The sequence below is a fragment of the Penicillium rubens genome (genome assembly GCF_028828025.1).
Source record: "Penicillium rubens strain IBT 27055 chromosome Unknown utg000001l_segment0_segment0, whole genome shotgun sequence".
NCBI lineage: Eukaryota > Fungi > Ascomycota > Eurotiomycetes > Eurotiales > Aspergillaceae > Penicillium > Penicillium rubens.
The window spans coordinates 3,547,235-3,563,230 of NW_026890599.1; the positions used below are offsets into that span (position 1 = coordinate 3,547,235).

General features: G+C 48.6%; 6 protein-coding genes across 6 annotated transcripts; 3 read left to right on the plus strand and 3 right to left on the minus strand.

Moving 5' to 3' along the window:
- Window positions 1–526: 526 nt before the first annotated feature.
- On the minus strand, window positions 527–2,846 carry N7525_001394 (IQ calmodulin-binding motif protein; the record flags this gene model as incomplete). The annotated part of the gene is made up of 6 exons (XM_061211875.1): window positions 527–801; window positions 866–1,258; window positions 1,319–1,450; window positions 1,502–2,015; window positions 2,082–2,387; window positions 2,445–2,846. The coding sequence occupies 6 exons, from the start codon at window positions 2,844–2,846 to the stop codon at window positions 527–529; spliced, it is 2,022 nt and encodes a 673-aa protein (XP_061071101.1).
- Window positions 2,847–3,303: 457 nt separating this feature from the next.
- Window positions 3,304–3,706, minus strand: N7525_001395 (uncharacterized protein; the record flags this gene model as incomplete). Its single annotated transcript, XM_061211876.1, has 2 exons — window positions 3,304–3,579; window positions 3,629–3,706. 2 exons carry the CDS (start codon window positions 3,704–3,706, stop codon window positions 3,304–3,306), a joined length of 354 nt encoding a protein of 117 aa, XP_061071102.1.
- Window positions 3,707–4,460: 754 nt separating this feature from the next.
- On the plus strand, window positions 4,461–5,459 carry N7525_001396 (uncharacterized protein; the record flags this gene model as incomplete). Its single annotated transcript, XM_002557960.1, has 1 exon — window positions 4,461–5,459. The coding sequence occupies one exon, from the start codon at window positions 4,461–4,463 to the stop codon at window positions 5,457–5,459; it is 999 nt and encodes a 332-aa protein (XP_002558006.1).
- Window positions 5,460–6,364: 905 nt separating this feature from the next.
- On the minus strand, window positions 6,365–8,456 carry N7525_001397 (T6SS phospholipase effector Tle1-like catalytic domain-containing protein; the record flags this gene model as incomplete). Its single annotated transcript, XM_061211877.1, has 2 exons — window positions 6,365–7,614; window positions 7,694–8,456. The coding sequence occupies 2 exons, from the start codon at window positions 8,454–8,456 to the stop codon at window positions 6,365–6,367; spliced, it is 2,013 nt and encodes a 670-aa protein (XP_061071103.1).
- A 2,838-nt stretch (window positions 8,457–11,294) lies between these two features.
- On the plus strand, window positions 11,295–13,257 carry N7525_001398 (uncharacterized protein; the record flags this gene model as incomplete). Its single annotated transcript, XM_061211878.1, has 3 exons — window positions 11,295–11,336; window positions 11,404–11,526; window positions 11,629–13,257. Coding segments are annotated over 3 exons (1,794 nt in total), but the record flags the coding sequence as incomplete, so codon positions are not given.
- A 631-nt stretch (window positions 13,258–13,888) lies between these two features.
- On the plus strand, window positions 13,889–15,994 carry N7525_001399 (aminotransferase-like domain-containing protein; the record flags this gene model as incomplete). Its single annotated transcript, XM_002557957.1, has 8 exons — window positions 13,889–14,059; window positions 14,160–14,196; window positions 14,279–14,310; window positions 14,370–14,412; window positions 14,472–14,639; window positions 14,697–14,773; window positions 14,829–15,653; window positions 15,737–15,994. 8 exons carry the CDS (start codon window positions 13,889–13,891, stop codon window positions 15,992–15,994), a joined length of 1,611 nt encoding a protein of 536 aa, XP_002558003.1.
- Window positions 15,995–15,996: the final 2 nt, after the last annotated feature.

Sequence of the window (15,996 nt, forward strand, 5' to 3'; positions counted from 1 at the left end):
TGCGACTGAATCCCTAAGTAAACGAGTGAAATTATTATTCTTCGCATCACGCAGAGTACAGGAAGTCAAACACTGAAACTAGAAAGAAAGCCAGTGCAGATTCCATCTTCCACTAATAGCCAATCTCCCTCTATATTGTCACTAGCCTGTATTTGTCGGAATGTACGCTGCGTCAAATTGTTGTCGACTAACCCACTTTCAATGATTCATATCAAATGTCGAGTTAAGTGGCAGATCACCGAATGCCCAATTTCCGCGATCCATTTCATCCTAGATTGACCTGCGAGTTTAACCGCCATCCACAACCACCAACTCAAATACTTTTACATTATCCTGCTCTCTACACCCAATACAGATTAGTGCACTCTAGGACGGGGCCAAGGAAACAGTTCGTCTTTCAGTAAGAGGGCATTTCCATATAACATTCATACACATTGCCGAATGAGATCCGAGCATTGTTTATCCACACTCTGGACAGGAATATCCCGAAATAGAAACACCCCCAAGCATATACCCAAATCAGCTTCTAGAATCCGCCAACACCTCTCACTCGCTGTACAGCGCCAATGATTCCCTTAGCCCAACTGAACCGACCACGTGTAGGCCCCATTGAGCCCACTGGGGTCTTGCCAGTCTCGGGATCATGCCAGCAGCCATCCTTTGTACTTGCAGCGCCATATTTAGCAGTATTTTGGTTGCGGTTGATCAACTCAGTCCAAGCACGACAAACGAGCCTGGAATCGATAAGAACATTGACTTCCTGGCTGTGGAAGAATGACTGGGTGTCGAGGTTTCCATTGCCTGGAGATATTGTCAGGTACTTGGACAATGTATACCTCTCTCCTGTTTTGCTTTCTAGACTTACCTTGAATCCCAATCTGCTCATCTACAATCATCAACTTAATATGACAGCTCCGCTTCTTGAAGCTATTATGAATCGGACGAGTCTGGTCCTTGCCAACATAATAATATACCCGTAGACGGGATTTCTCTTTGTCGGTTTTGAGCGACTTGTATAGCCTGTTCGCAATCATTTCGTTGGTCCCATTTTGAAACGGGAGAAGCTCGCCTGCGTCGTTGTAGCCAAGGCAGAGATAGCAGGATACCACGACGCCGCGGCGAACGGAGTTGAGAAGGGGTTCCAGCAGAGGCTCGGCGTTCATGTTTGGTGTCTGAATGAAGATTGAGTGCTGGGCGTGATTGATTGCGGATAGCCACGCCGCATTTTGCGGGGTATAAATGCTGCTGTGGTTTGGAGCTTGAAGAAATTAAGAGTCAGAGTTACGTTCGGCTGTCTGTCTTTGTTGTTTTGACTTACATCCAAAGGGTTCCCTGTTTACCAATGCCATTGCCAAGGGCTCGTGTCGAGGTAGGATCATATAAGGATTGAACATATTATCCTGGTCGCTGTCTGGTGCGTCGCCTGTCGTTTTAGGCTGGATAGTTGTGTCTGTTTAATTGTTAGGTATTGTCATAAATAGTGCACACACATTTCACATACTGAGGTGACGGCTGACAGCCTGTGTGCGCGTTTCGTCGCCTCGTGGATGAACACAATCGTTAACTCTCCGGGCCTCTTGTTCAAAGTCAATGTCATAATGTGGAGAGGTGATAGTATGCTCAGGAAGAGCTGTATCTCCATTTTCAATAGGGATACCGTCATTGTTTTCTTCGTGGCATGGTATCGGAGCACCCCTGGCTGGAGAGTCAAGAAGTGGGAATGGGGGGTCAGGAGCCTTTCCCCACGAAAGCAAAGCAGAATCATAGAAGGAATCGACGATTGGACCCTCAATATGAGCTAGCATCTCAAGATTGTCATTGTCTTGAATATTACTGCTCTGTATGAGAGCCACCCGCCGGTCAATAACGGTGAATTTTGCATGGAACGTTCCAAAGACAGGCCGGTGGAAGTTGATGACTCGGAGATCGACATTGGGGATCTCACTCGCAGCAGGTAGCTTTACTTTCCCGCCCACATATTGGTCTTCGTGGACACTTAATCGATTCTCCCATGCCTAGTGTTTCATTAGAATCATGTCTACAAATCATAATTTGATATACACCAGGATAAGAGCGCTCACCTGGCGAGGATCTCCACGATCATAAATCATTTTCATAACTATCTTTTGTCCCCTTTCTCCTGCTCGTTTGGAAAGCTCCCGGATAGCATTCGTCACTAATGTCGATGCGTCCGAATGGATCCAGAAATTGGTACCCAAAAAGACCTCATGTTCGGCGCGCACAATACAATTCGCTAAATGGCGACAGAGATCAGGTAACGGAGCGACGATTGTCAACGGCAAAACTCCCGTGCTTCCCAGCAACTGGGGGGATACAACTCCTGACATTGGGTTCTCTGCCAAGCAACATAAGGCATCATGATAAACCTAGTGGACATGTGTTAGACTCTTCTCTCACAATGTCGATGTAGCAAATTAATCCACCTTTAGAAATAAATCACTCGTTCCCACCATCCCAAAGTTCCCGCAAGCGCGAGCCTTCTGCAGCTCATTTAATGATTCCCATTCTGCTTTGTCGACATCTGATTCTGCTGCGCCATCGTATGTACGCAACGTATGGCGACTCTCAAACAGTTTATGAAAGACTTTATGCGGACACTGCGATGGATCAAGAGCTAACTCTGAGGATACTGTCTGCCCTTGACACATACTGTACACCTTGCGTGGAAGCATCTCGCACCGAACCCAATTGGGACTTGGGGGTTGTCGAATGACCAAAATGATCCCAACAACAAAAAATGAACTGGTCGCAGCAAGTAACTTGACAAACTCCAAGCCGTTCAATATTGTTCCAGAAAAGTTCCACGGGTGAAATATACCATCCATGGCCGAGACGAGATGACGTAGAGCACTTGGCCCTAAGCCGCCGAGCTTTCTTGGGGGCTTCTGGGAGGCTTCTTGGAGAACGTCAACTGGGCCCAAAGGATTTTGATAAAGACAAATGGAGCCGAAGAATTGTGATGCCTAAATATTCTCTGAGGGTCTTCCAACTTGGCAGTGACCATTCAGCCCTATGACGTCGAATACTGCATACCCCACAATAACACGTTGTTCCTGGTTTTATTAGGTGTTTTGATTAGGAAAAGGATATATATATGTTGATGTCCCATCGTACAATTCGCCCTGGGGTATTTGACTGCCCATGAAAACATCCAATATCAAAAATAGTAGGGCATATTGACTGTGTGCTTCTCGTACCCCAGCAGACTGTGAATAACCCATATAGCTAACTCCGGCTACCACGGTCATCCAAATCTCCGTCTAGCCTCAAAAACGCCCATAGCTAATCTGAGGGACGACGAATATAAACCCGATTACGCTTATGCCTTGCCTGTTCTCGGAGCTGATCCAATTCTTCCTCAAGAAACAGCCCTTCGCGCACAGATTCCGCTATCTGGTCCAACTTCCTGCAGCTCCATCCAGCAGCGACAACTGCGCTTGTCGCAAATGATCCAAGGGACTTAAATTCGCTCCATGACAAGTAGTCCGGTGAAAATCCTCGACAAATCGTCACCACGAGGTCGTCCGCGCCTCTTTGCGCATCAATGAAGACTATAGCCTTCGTTATCATTAGACGAATTGCTATATAACGTAGGTGTGCTCCTAACCTCATCCTTTGGGACACCCCTCATAACCCGTTTCCTCATACCATCCCAAAGCATGCTAATAGCGGCGAGGCGATCCATCACTGCTCGACGTAAGATACGAGGGAAGAAGCGGTGCTGCAGATAACTCGTATCGAAGATAATTTGAGGGTTTATGGCGCTCAATCCAATATTTACAGACAGAGCTTCTTTATAGCCCTCATGGGCTGTATTGATATCGATTTGTGCCCCAATAGTATGTCCCAAAAGTAACCGTTATTTCCACTGGTTTGGAGTTGCGATATATTCCGGCGTGTCTCTGGTGAAACGGTGGTACAACTGGTACAACCAGCTAAGTTCTAAGAAAATGTATTTCAGTGTAGTGTAGTATGTGGTCTACCATGGATGCCATGCGTAAAAGCACCGCGTCGATCTTGATTGGATATTATGATGCTTAGCCCTATGTTCACACAAGGTCAAGCTGGGCCAGGTTGGAATCTTCAATAGCCTGCATCAGCGACCAATCATCATCATCCTCATCCTCATCCTCATCCTCATCCTCATCTGTAGGAGTAATGATGGTCACACAACCTGTCGTTTCTCCTCCCTCCTTTTGTTCCTTGAACTATTGCTTGCTGCTGTATATTCCTTGTCGCATTGCACCAAGGAAGGCGCCAAGTCATACGATGAACTAGCGAGTAGGCAAATTTGATTTCTGTAGCTGCAGACCGCCAGGTCAGCCTTTCACCGCCCCTACCTACTTTTGAGGTCCTAACCCGAGATCTATCCTCTTCTCATGATATTGCTACCAAACCGATTGCGCTGTTTTCTTGACTCCGTCATCCCATCTTACACTATGCCAGAGATTATTTGTGATGAAGATCTGCCTAAGCTTCTCAATACTCCATCAAAGCAGGCCAAATGGGTCAAGAAATTGATTCTCAAACATCTGGGTAGCGCCGTGGACCGTGTCGACAGGCCTCCTATGCAGGGAATGTTCAGTCGGACCCTCTTTTTAATCCTAAAGGATAAACGTGAGATAGTGCATCAGTTCCGTACTGAGCCACTTGATCTAAATGCCTTCAAAATAGCCAGACAGGCCCTAGGCTCTATTGTGCCTGACGCTACTGCTTTAGAAGACGAAGAGCTTCTTGCGCAGGGTGTTTGGGCCTATTCCTTTAACCTTTTGCCGGGCGAAATGTGGTTCCGAGGAATTTCCGGCAAATGGGCACAGGGCCGAATCGCTATCAACAAATCTCTTGGTCGTGTTCTATCCAAGGGCTGTCTCGCGAATAACAGCGATGAGGCTGTTGATGGCCGCATCCGATCACACCTTGAGGCCCTCTTGGCATCGTCGGAAGATGATGTCAAACCATATCAGCATCAACTTCAAAGTTTTGTTGATAAGCTAGAGCAGCTCAAAGAGCTTCCACTATGGGTTGCTCACTATGATCTTAACGAAGTGAACGTTCTCATCGACGAGGACTGCAATGTTACTGGCTTAGTTGACTGGGAGCTATCTACGCCTCTTCCTTTCGGGATTTGTTTCGGTCGTATTCATACATATGCTGGCGAATACAGTGGCGGGGAGTTTTGTATACCAGAGGAATTTGAAGATGCGGAAAGGGCCTTTTGGCACGAGCTGTTCGATGGTATGCCAACAGAAATCCACCGGAAGCTGAAAGGCGAAATGAACCTTGTCCAAGATGCTGTTATCCTTGGTACTCTTTTGGATTGCTTTGCATTCGAGAATGGGAAGGTTATCGTGGGACAAGTTGCTAAAAGGGCACTCCCTAAGCTCCTTACTTACCAAATCCCATTCATTCGAGGGCAAGGGTCTCCCTACCGAGGTTAAGCCTTTTGGAAGCCTACTTTTATCGAAGAAAAGAACAACACACTAGTCTAGCTGTAAATAATATTCACATCCCCAGGTTATAGAATCTCATATACATATTAATTAGCTTCACCTGTAGATAGTTTCTTTCTTCCTCGCGTAACTATCACATTTTCCAGAGGACCCTACATTTCCACTGTAGTTTCTCTCTATCAAAAGGAACGCCGGGTTTTGGTGTAGTGTAAATGGGTCTTTAATACCTTATCGCTAGCCTCTCATGTAGTGGACGTTGTGCAGGCTCTTCAATAGAGTGAGTTAGAATGAAGGGAGAGTGTCTCCCGCATTGCACCTTTGATTGGCTACACCTTGTATCACAAGTCATAACTAGTTCCAAGGGTCCAATATTTGTATATTGCTCTTCAATCGAATCATTAGCTCTTATCACCTTGTTCTACTCAGGATCACTTGTCAGCGTCACAACCTCTGCACGTATAAATGTGCCTGGTAGGACAACGAAGCCTTTGTGCTGTCTGAAACAACACTCTCAATGCTCTCTCAATTGTTTTACTCATGTCCTCGTGAAAGGAATCAATTCCCACACAATGCATCACCTATCTACCAATGGCAGGAGGGGCATTGAGGCCTATGTAACCTACGACTCGTCAGGACGAGATACCGTTCGCACTGCACGTATATCAGATTGGATGAAAGGATGGGTTCACGAAGCCAAGGACCCAGTGGAGTCGTCCATCTGAGCACTGCGTAATTTGACCGGTGTAATTATCATTAAAGGAATTAAATAAAGCATTGCACGAAAAAGAAAAGCTGTACATAAAGCCGCCCGCGCTGCCATGAACAGATATATACCTGCCAATGCATTTGATCCCGTACATGATTGTTTCAAATCAGAGGCTCTTGAAAGCCAATCATACCGCAGTTACTGCCTCCCCGCTGTATGAAACATCCGAGCTCCTCAATAGCATCTCCTTAGTTCCAAAGCCCGTCGATTGGATACTTCCCTGTTGAGGTTGCTCCGATTTGAGATCCTCCTGTTGTCCAGTGTTGGGGACTTCAATCCCGAGGTCAATATCTCGAACTCCACAAACAGACCGGCGGAGTGTCTTGATCCCAGTCTTCAAATCAAGGTCTAGTTCGTCGACATAATCATATGCGGCCTTGCTGGTGATGGCAAGTCTCTCATAAGAGTCAACTCCTCCTAAACGCCACTCGGGCAAAGGCTTGCGAGCACCGCCCAGATCATAGACATAAGCAGAGCGACCATCCTTGTCAACCACCTTCCGACGGGCAAATTTGACATCGCGCCCAATCGGCGTGTAGTCCTTGATCTGCTTCGCTCTAAATCCCACCACCGGATGAATAAACTCAAAAGTCTCTCCTAGCAGATTTCCGTCTTTGTCGAAAGGATCATTATTTCCAGGCGTACGCCTCTCCGACCCGTTGAGGTAGTAGAATGGCGTAAAGCTGTCTTGCATCGGACCTGTTCCCCAACCATAGCTGCGTCGCTTCACGGACTCGACAGAAGAGGTGGAGGGTTGCTTAGAGACGGAGGGTTGTTTGGGTTTGAAAGCCGAGGATATTGCTGCAACCTTGCGACGAGCCCAACCTCCTAAGGATTCATAGGCTGTTTCTTCCACAAGCGTTGAAATATAGTATTCTCTCTCTTCTCTTTCCTCTTGGAGAGACTCTTCGTTGAATGACAGGTAGGGTTTGACTTGGTCCAGCATCCAGGAGAAGGTGATATTAGACATTTCTTCGATGTCACCATCACCTTTGAGGGCCTCAGCCGAGCCTCCGCCAATGTTAATGTGATAGCCGGGGAACCACACTTGTGTCAACGTTCGCGGGTGGTGCTGGTGTTTGTGGTCATCTTGTAGCTTTAAGAGCTTTCGAGTCTCCCGGTTCAACTCTCTGGCGGTCTCATTTAGTTTTCGGGCGGCGTTGTTGACGTCCTCATCGCTAGCATTGCCGCTATCCTTGAGGCGAATTGCGTATTGCAAGAGATCGTCCCATGCTTGAGCTTTCTGATCGACCATACACTTCTGGCTTTGTATCTGCTCTGGAGTGACGTTTCCGACTTTTGGGAGATACCATAGAGTAGGAGAAAATGCGTTGCGGTGTTCATCGAGGGCCAAAGCCTGGAATGCATGTTTGACATCTGACCGTTTGTCAGTATTGCGACCTCCATGAAGTCACGCTGAGGCAAGAACGAATAAAAGAGGTCTTAGTATACTTACTAGTTGAAAGTCCAACATTTTCGCACCCACCCTTACGCGTCCACCACGAGAGCCACGATGGCAGCTTCATTCCCAGTACCTCTGGCATTCCAATAGCGCTGACGGTATCATAAACGCCAACAACTTCCACGTCCCTTGATCCCTCCTGAGCCCAGTCGCCCTCAGGACGCTTCTCAAATACGAAACTATCACCTCGAGCTCCCTGATCCTCATCGGCCTTCCCATCCATCCACTCGAACCAGAGGTCACTGCAATAGAACCGCTCGCCGGGCTTACTTTTCTTATAAACTTCCCAGAGATCGGGAAACCGGTTCAGGTCCTGTTTACTGCAAATGCCAATATCCGAGATCAGACCAGCAATGGTACGTGCCGTGAACGCACCCCTCGAGAAACCAAAACACATAATCTGATCGCCCGGTTGGTAATTCAAGACAAGGAAGTTATACGCTTCGAGGACATTCCCTTCCAGACCTAGGCCAATGGCGCCTTCGATCTTTTGTCCCAATGGACCTGAAGTCGTGCCAACTCCGGAATCGTACCAGACTATTTGCTGCCACTGATTCCCGTGTTCGTCGGTCCCGACACTGTTCAGAGCGCGACAGAGACGCGTCACATTAGATGGGACATTTTTCTTGCCTGAGACGGCGGATTGCCATGTTCCGTCGCAGCAGATAACAATGCGCTTGCGGCTGGGGTGAGCCTTTGAGTCCTTTCTCTGTTGGATTTTATATGGTGGCACATGGACATCGGAGCATAGAGACATTTTGTATGTACAATGGGGTTTAATGTGCCGTGGGAGAGGATTCGGATCAAGTCTAACTAGGAGGTGGGCACCACTCAGCCTATATAACTTTTGTTTACACCCTTCCCTGGGTTCTTATTAGTGCTGTCCGACGAATAGGATCCGTTTCTTGGTCTTCGAATGATCGGCTTTTTGCTACCTGCATGAACTCTCCCGCTACTATACGAGCCTCAACACCACGTTTTGCTGCCCAGGCGCCCCATTGCCCGTGTTCTCTTCAGCTCCTGCAAGGATTGACAAAATCTTCACGGGATCAGCTAAGCATAGCCTTTTGCCAAGCCAATAATTACCTGAGCACGAACCTTGACGGCCCCAGCGACGTCAGCCCCGCATGGTTAGCCTCCACAAGGTTATGATCAGCATGAAAATCTAAGCGACGGGGTGGTACAGCCGCAAACTTTCCCGGAGATCCCGTATTACAGATGAAAGTGCAGCTGGACTTTCGAGGTCCGTGCCAGTGGTAAAAGTCGAGTTAACTGTGTGGATTGGCTCGATGGGTGAGCAGAAGGGTGAGAGGGGTGCTGAGCCCTGCAGACCCCCAGGGTCAGCCCTGGAGGGCTACGTGGCTTGTACAACATATAAATGCGATGAATCTAAGTCAATAATCATTATTATACATAAAGAAACCCTCTAATCACCAACCCCCCCCCCCCCCCCCCCCCAACTGTACAAAGGTGCTCTGTATCGTGACCCGGTTTGACGTTACCAGCTTAGTGTACAAGGCTTCTTGGCTGCTGTTACTAATTCAGAGCCTGTTTCTCCGCTGCCACGAGATTGTGACAACTGTTCTGGTGTCATCGAGGTCGAGACCGGGGCGCCAGTGTTTCGGTTTTCGTGACCCTTTCATGGCTTCACTTTTGCATATTGAACAGTGCGTATGTGTATGTCTTTGAATATGTTCCTTGGTTGCGTGACTTGGGATTGCGAGTCGGATTTCCATCTAGGAGTCGGCGGAATAGGGGCGGAAGGGTGGTGAGACTTCCTACTGTAATTCCGAGGCCAGTCTCGATGGCAGAACAGATAGCGATTAGGTAGGTTAAATCTGGAGGATGTTAGACTTTGTCAAGAAACAGGATACAAAGGAAATCGCCATCGGCGTAGAATCGTAGAAATGGGAGTCGCACTATTTATAGTTAGCAAAGGATTCATCCCTAGGGAGGCCGGTTGGTCAAAATATCATGTACATTAGATTCTAAAAGCATGCCGAGCTCGGGAAGATGTTGATATGATGTTGGGTAGTAATTGCAATTGTTGAGGCTAGCCCAGGTCTATCCAAGCAGCGAATGGGGGTCCGGTTATTTAGGCTTCGTGCCGAGATCTCGACGAAATTTGGCGCATGACAATCTAAAGCGGGTGCTACGCAGATAGGTATAATGTAAATATGGTCGCCTTAACAGGAGTCTTATTGTTTCGAACGAACGCCGAATAGGTATCGCTCCGTCTTTGTTATTGTTGCATCGAAGCATTGCTTTGTGTCAAACTGGAATTATATTTTATTCCATCACTTTCAAGCAGGTTTGTCAGATCTTCCTTTGCCTTTTTGGGATCCATTCTGGTTTCGAGGCCTTCGTTTATTTGTCTCTATGGAGCTATAACTAGAGAGCTTCATGGCATGGTACAGATCATCATCAGCTACTGTCATTACATCTCTGTGGAGCACAGGCATCTAAAGTTTCCATATCAGGTAATATGTCCGTTCGTTCGGCTATCATACCGCTACAGCCTCCTGCAGAGCTTGCCCTAGACAAGGCGGTCCTGTCACTCTAAGCTATCGAGCCCACTGTCGCCTACTGAAAGGGTATATTCGCTTGCTGAAAGGCACATTTCAACCCCTATTTGGTAGGTTATTTCATGACACGAGTGGTTGCTTATCTTTGGGTGTTCCCACTCATTTCACGGGTATATGGTTTTCCGAAAATCCAGGGCTTGTTGTGAGATATTACTACCATTTAACTCAGGATTCCTTAGCCAAAAGTTCAACTGCATATCGCCTACTCTGTATACGATGTACTATTCACCTGTTGACTACTGCATTGAATAACTTTCGTGAAGCCATTGTTGTATTATAGGTCAGTAATAGGGTAACAAGTTGATTTACAACACCCAATATATAACATATACGGTCCCCTTGGGCACATAACTAAGGCGGTATCACAGAACTAGATGAGAGAGCGTGCTGCAATTTTCGAGTATGTTCAGGCTGCACTTTGAATGACCTTCCTAAAGTCGGTTCTTTCTACAGTTTCTACCATTTTGTTGGATCAACCTGGCCTTTCTTGCTCCACTAACGAAGTCTTTTTCAAGCAGGGCATTTGATTTACTTAAGAGGTAGGTTGTATCTAGGAAAGAAGGCCTTTGCTTCTGTGGCAGCTAGGCTGATGTAGTTCGGAGACCGGTTCCCGGGGGCCACCTGGGTGGGCATGAAAGCCCGCTTACTTATCAACCGCGGATATTGGCCCGAATATGGAAGGGAAAGTTCTCAAGAGATTTGGAGATGATTCTTGTAAATATTGTATAACCGAGGAATATGTATTGAATTCTTCAGAGGTAGTCGGTGTTCCTTACGTCCCCCGCTCTCGGAGTTGTGGCCGAGATCCCAATTCAAGGCTTCCCCGGATCTTGAGCTTCATTACCAACATGCTTCCCCTCCCATCTCGGTCTTGCTTTTCAGATATCAACATTTAGAGACCGGAAACACGTCCCTTTGGCCATCCGACCTTTTATAGTACCATAGAATCCAGCTATGTACAGAATTCCCCCATGCAGACATTCAAATGTTTTTACTCACATAATCCAAGGGTTTATACAGCCTCCTTTGCTTTCTTTGAGGCCCTGTGGGAGGTATGTACTATGTACTAGTATCAGCTTAATTCTGAAAGTATTCAGTTCTAACCCTTTACAACTTCAGGGCGGCGTCAGCCATGTCTTTGTCAATTTGGGATCAGACCACCCATCCATCCTCGAGGCGATGGTGAAAGGGCAGAAGGAAAAGAAAGACCAATTCCCTACGATCATCACCTGTCCCAATGAGGTACGGTAACAATTGAATCATGGGACCCAACAACCTTCGCGGCAGCACTTCGGTTAGTGTCGGCAGTATGAATCAGACGCTGACGATACAATATGTTATTAGATGGTGGCACTCTCTATGGCCGATGGCTACGCCCGATTGACCGGGCAGCCGCAGGCGGTAATCGTTCACGTCGATGTCGGCACGCAGGGACTCGGAGCAGCAGTTCACAATGCCTCATGCGGGCGCGCCCCGGTTTTAATATTTGCCGGTCTATCGCCATATACAATCGAGGGTGAAATGCGAGGCTCGCGCACGGAATACATCCACTGGATCCAAGACGTGCCGGATCAGAAGCAAATCGTCTCCCAATACTGTCGATATACTGGTGAGATCAAGTCCGGCAAGAATGTTAAGCAAATTGTCAACCGAGCTCTGCAATTCGCAACTAGTGACCCACAGGGGCCTGTGTACCTCGCCGGAGCGCGAGAGGTCATGGAAGAGGATATCGACCCGTATCAGTTAAACCAGGCTGTTTGGGGTCCTGTGGAACCCGCTGCCCTACCAACCTCCGGCGTTGAATTGATCGCATCTGAGCTTGCGGCTGCTAAGAGCCCTCTCATCATTGCTGGATATTCAGGGAGGAAGTCCCAGGCTGTGACTGAGCTGGTCGCATTGGCAGATAGATTCAAGGGAATCCGTGTACTGGACACTGGTGGTAGCGACATGTGCTTCCCCGCCAACCATGCCGGATGGTTGGGATTGAGATATCCGGGCCACGAAGCGGTGGAAACATCCGATCTAATCCTTGTGATAGATTGCGATGTCCCTTGGGTGCCTACTCAGTTCAAGCCATCTGCATCGGCCAAGATTATCCACATTGATGTCGACCCTTTGAAGCAACAGATCCCAGTTTTCTACATCCACTCGATGGCTACGTTCCGTGCCGACGCTTCCACCGCGCTTAAACAAATCAACGACTATGTTGCTTCCCAGGAGACTCTACAGCAATTCATTAGATCCGAGGAGAATCTCGCCATGGGCCAACGCCGAGACGAGGAGTATTCGAAGCGTCGACAAGAGATATCCGATCTGGCTGTGGTCCCGGAGGGAGGCAGCGGAGCCTCCTTGAATATTAACTATCTGATGGCGCAGGTCCGCCAGGGTGTTCCAATTGATACCATCTGGGCAATCGAGTCCGTCACCATGACCCACTTCGTTGCGGACCAAGTCTCAGCTACCGAACCTAAGTCGTGGATCAACTGTGGAGGTGGCGGTCTCGGCTGGTCTGGCGGTGGTGCACTTGGCATCAAACTTGCCAGTGACATGCAGCATGGAGGACGTGGAAAGGGAAAGTTTGTCTGCCAGGTTGTCGGTGATGGAACATTCCTCTTCTCGGTGCCTGGGTCTGTGTACTGGATTGCCCGCCGCTACGGAATCCCTGTGTTGACAATCGTGCTGAACAATAAGGGTTGGAATGCGCCCCGGCGAAGCATGCTGCTCGTTCACCCTGAAGGGGATGGCTCTCGTGCTACGAACGAAGACCTCAATATCTCCTTTGCGCCAACGCCGGATTATGCTGGTATTGCCAAGGCTGCGGCAGGTGGTGAATTGTGGGCTGGCCGTGCCTCGACTGTTGCTGAGCTTGCCAAGAAGCTCCCGGAAGCTATTAAGAGTGTTCTGAGTGGGAAGGCAGCGGTGCTAGAAGCGCAGCTTGACGGCACCACAGGCAAATATGTGGACAGCTCGTGAGAACATGGACTTTGGAGGGCATGGGGCACTTGGATATTCAAGAGATGACCTAGGAGTTCATAGGTCACTTAATTATAGGCACAGTTCAAGTTCTAAGTGTTTGAGATAAAAAGTATAAACAGTATGTACAAGTATGATTTTAAACAGATGTATATTTTGTATGCGGAGCACATGCAAAAGGTACCTACGTAGTTAAAAAGCACACTTACCCCACGCCCTTTGACATGTCAACCCATATGATAGAGATAATAGGAACTCTATGTACCTAAAGCCACCCCCAATTAATCCAATGAGAAGCTTATCAAAAAGTGGACTTATACTCCGTTGCACTAAAATCGTCCTGCAAAATGAGTCATGTGCTTCGGAGAAAGCTTTCGGCCTGGAGAGATCAAGTTCCGCTCCGCTTTCGCCGAATCGCCCTTGGTACCACTTGCGATTGCCCTTCCTCTCTTTTTTTCTTAGAAAAAAACTTATATAACCTGCTCTCCTTTCACGGAATCAGGCCAATACTACTACATACGACGAATCCGGTATACTAAGTACTCCGATATACCAAATCCTTTCCGCATACCTCCCCGCATACCCCTCCGATTCCGCACTTCGCATTTACACCGCTACCAACCAAACTACAATGAGTCCACCGACAGCTTTAGATGTCAACTTGGTGGGCGTCACAGATACCTCGACTGTCCCTGTTCCCGAACCCTTGACCGTCAATGGTGTGTCTGCATGGAGAGAGAAGACGGCCAAGGTGCCCACCGGCGTGGCCGCGGCATGCAACAGTGATATGTTTAAGAGCCCGGTATGAGAATTCTAGGTTGTGCACAGGCTCGTGAGGATATGGACCAAAAGCACAATCAATTGCTGGATGTGGAATGCTGATATGTGTCTGGGCGCATTAGATCTGCTATACCAAGCCTAAGGCTAAGCAGTTTGAGCGTATGTCTACCTTTACCCTTTCTGAATCTATACCGACGTTTTCAGAGATAGTTCACTTATACTAACTTGTACTCGATGTTAGACCGTTTCTCACTCGAAGCCAAGTCTCGCAAGGTTCGCACTCAATTGCGCAATGCGTAGTCCACACTTGCTAATCTGCTCCTACACCTTAGGCGTCCACTTTGAAGACTGCCGCTCGTTACCTGAAAACCCCAGGTAAGACTTTGGAACGCCTTTCTTTTTTCTTTCGATCTATAAGCTAATCGTATTTCAAGGCCTTATTTCCCTCGGTGGTGGATTGCCCTCGCCTGAATACTTCCCCTTCGAACACTTGGATATCAAGGTCCCGACTGCCCCCGGATTCTCTCCGGAGGCTACTCGGGAGTCAGGCACGGTTCTTCGCGCCGGAAAGCATGATATTCAGGAAGGAACTAGCACCTATGGTGGGTCGCAATTCTCTTCATGCATTATAAATGGCCATGACTGATCCAATTCGTTAGACTTGGAGATTGCCCTTAACTACGGACAAGCTACCGGAGCTGCCCCATTGCTTCGTTTTGTCACAGAGCACACCGAAGTGAGTATAAAACACCAAGGCTCTTTAATTCCTCAACATACACTAATTGAATCAGATCATCCACAGTCCTCCATACTCCGACTGGCAATGCACCCTGACGGCTGGCAGCACCTACGCCTGGGACACCGCTCTCCGCGTGTTCTGTGAGCGCGGAGACTACATCCTTATGGAGGAATATACCTTCGCCAGTGCCGCCGAGACCGCCTTCCCCCTTGGCATAAAGGTGGCGGGCATCCCAATGGACGAGCAAGGTCTCATCCCGGAGGCAATGGACAAAATCCTCGGAGACTGGGACGTCGCCGCCCGGGGTGCGCGCAAGCCTCACGTGCTGTACACCATCCCAACAGGCCAGAACCCGACCGGTGCCACCCAGTCCGCGGAACGCCGCCATGCCGTGTACAAGGTTGCACAGAAGCACGATCTCATCATCGTCGAGGACGAACCATACTACTTCCTGCAGATGCAGCCCTATACCAGCGGGGACGCCTCCCCAGTGCCTCCTCCCTCCAGCCACGAGGAGTTCATCAATTCACTTGTCCCCTCATTCCTGAGCATGGACACTGATGGGCGTGTCGTTCGCCTCGAGTCCTTCTCCAAGGTTATCTCGCCCGGTTCCCGGGTTGGCTGGATCGTCGCCTCCGAGCAGATCATCGAGCGCTTTATCCGTAATTTCGAGGTTTCCTCGCAGAACCCTAGCGGTATTGCCCAGATCGCGCTCTTCAAACTTCTCGATGAGCACTGGGGCCACTCCGGGTACTTGGATTGGCTGATCAACCTACGCATGTCGTACACTGCTCGTCGTGACTCGCTTGTTCACGCCTGCGAGAAGCATCTGCCCCGTGAAATAGTTCACTGGGAAGCACCCGCGGCTGGCATGTTCGTAAGTTTTCCCTCGTCTTTCTTATCCTCCCTGTCTATGCCGTTCACTTGTCATCCTGCGATGAATACTAACTTGATAACCAGCAATGGATGTCAATTGACTGGCGCAAGCACCCCGGTATTGCCGCTGGTAAGACACATGCCGATATTGAAGAAGAGATCTTCCTGTCCGCTGTGAACGGAGGCGTCCTCCTCTCCCGCGGCAGCTGGTTCAAGCCTGACCACGACACGGTCGAGGAGAAGATGTTCTTCCGTGCGACCTTCGCAGCTGCTTCGTCGGAGAAGATTGACGAGGCTATCTCGCGCTTCGCCCAGTCTCTGCGTGCTCAGTTTGGCCTGTAAAT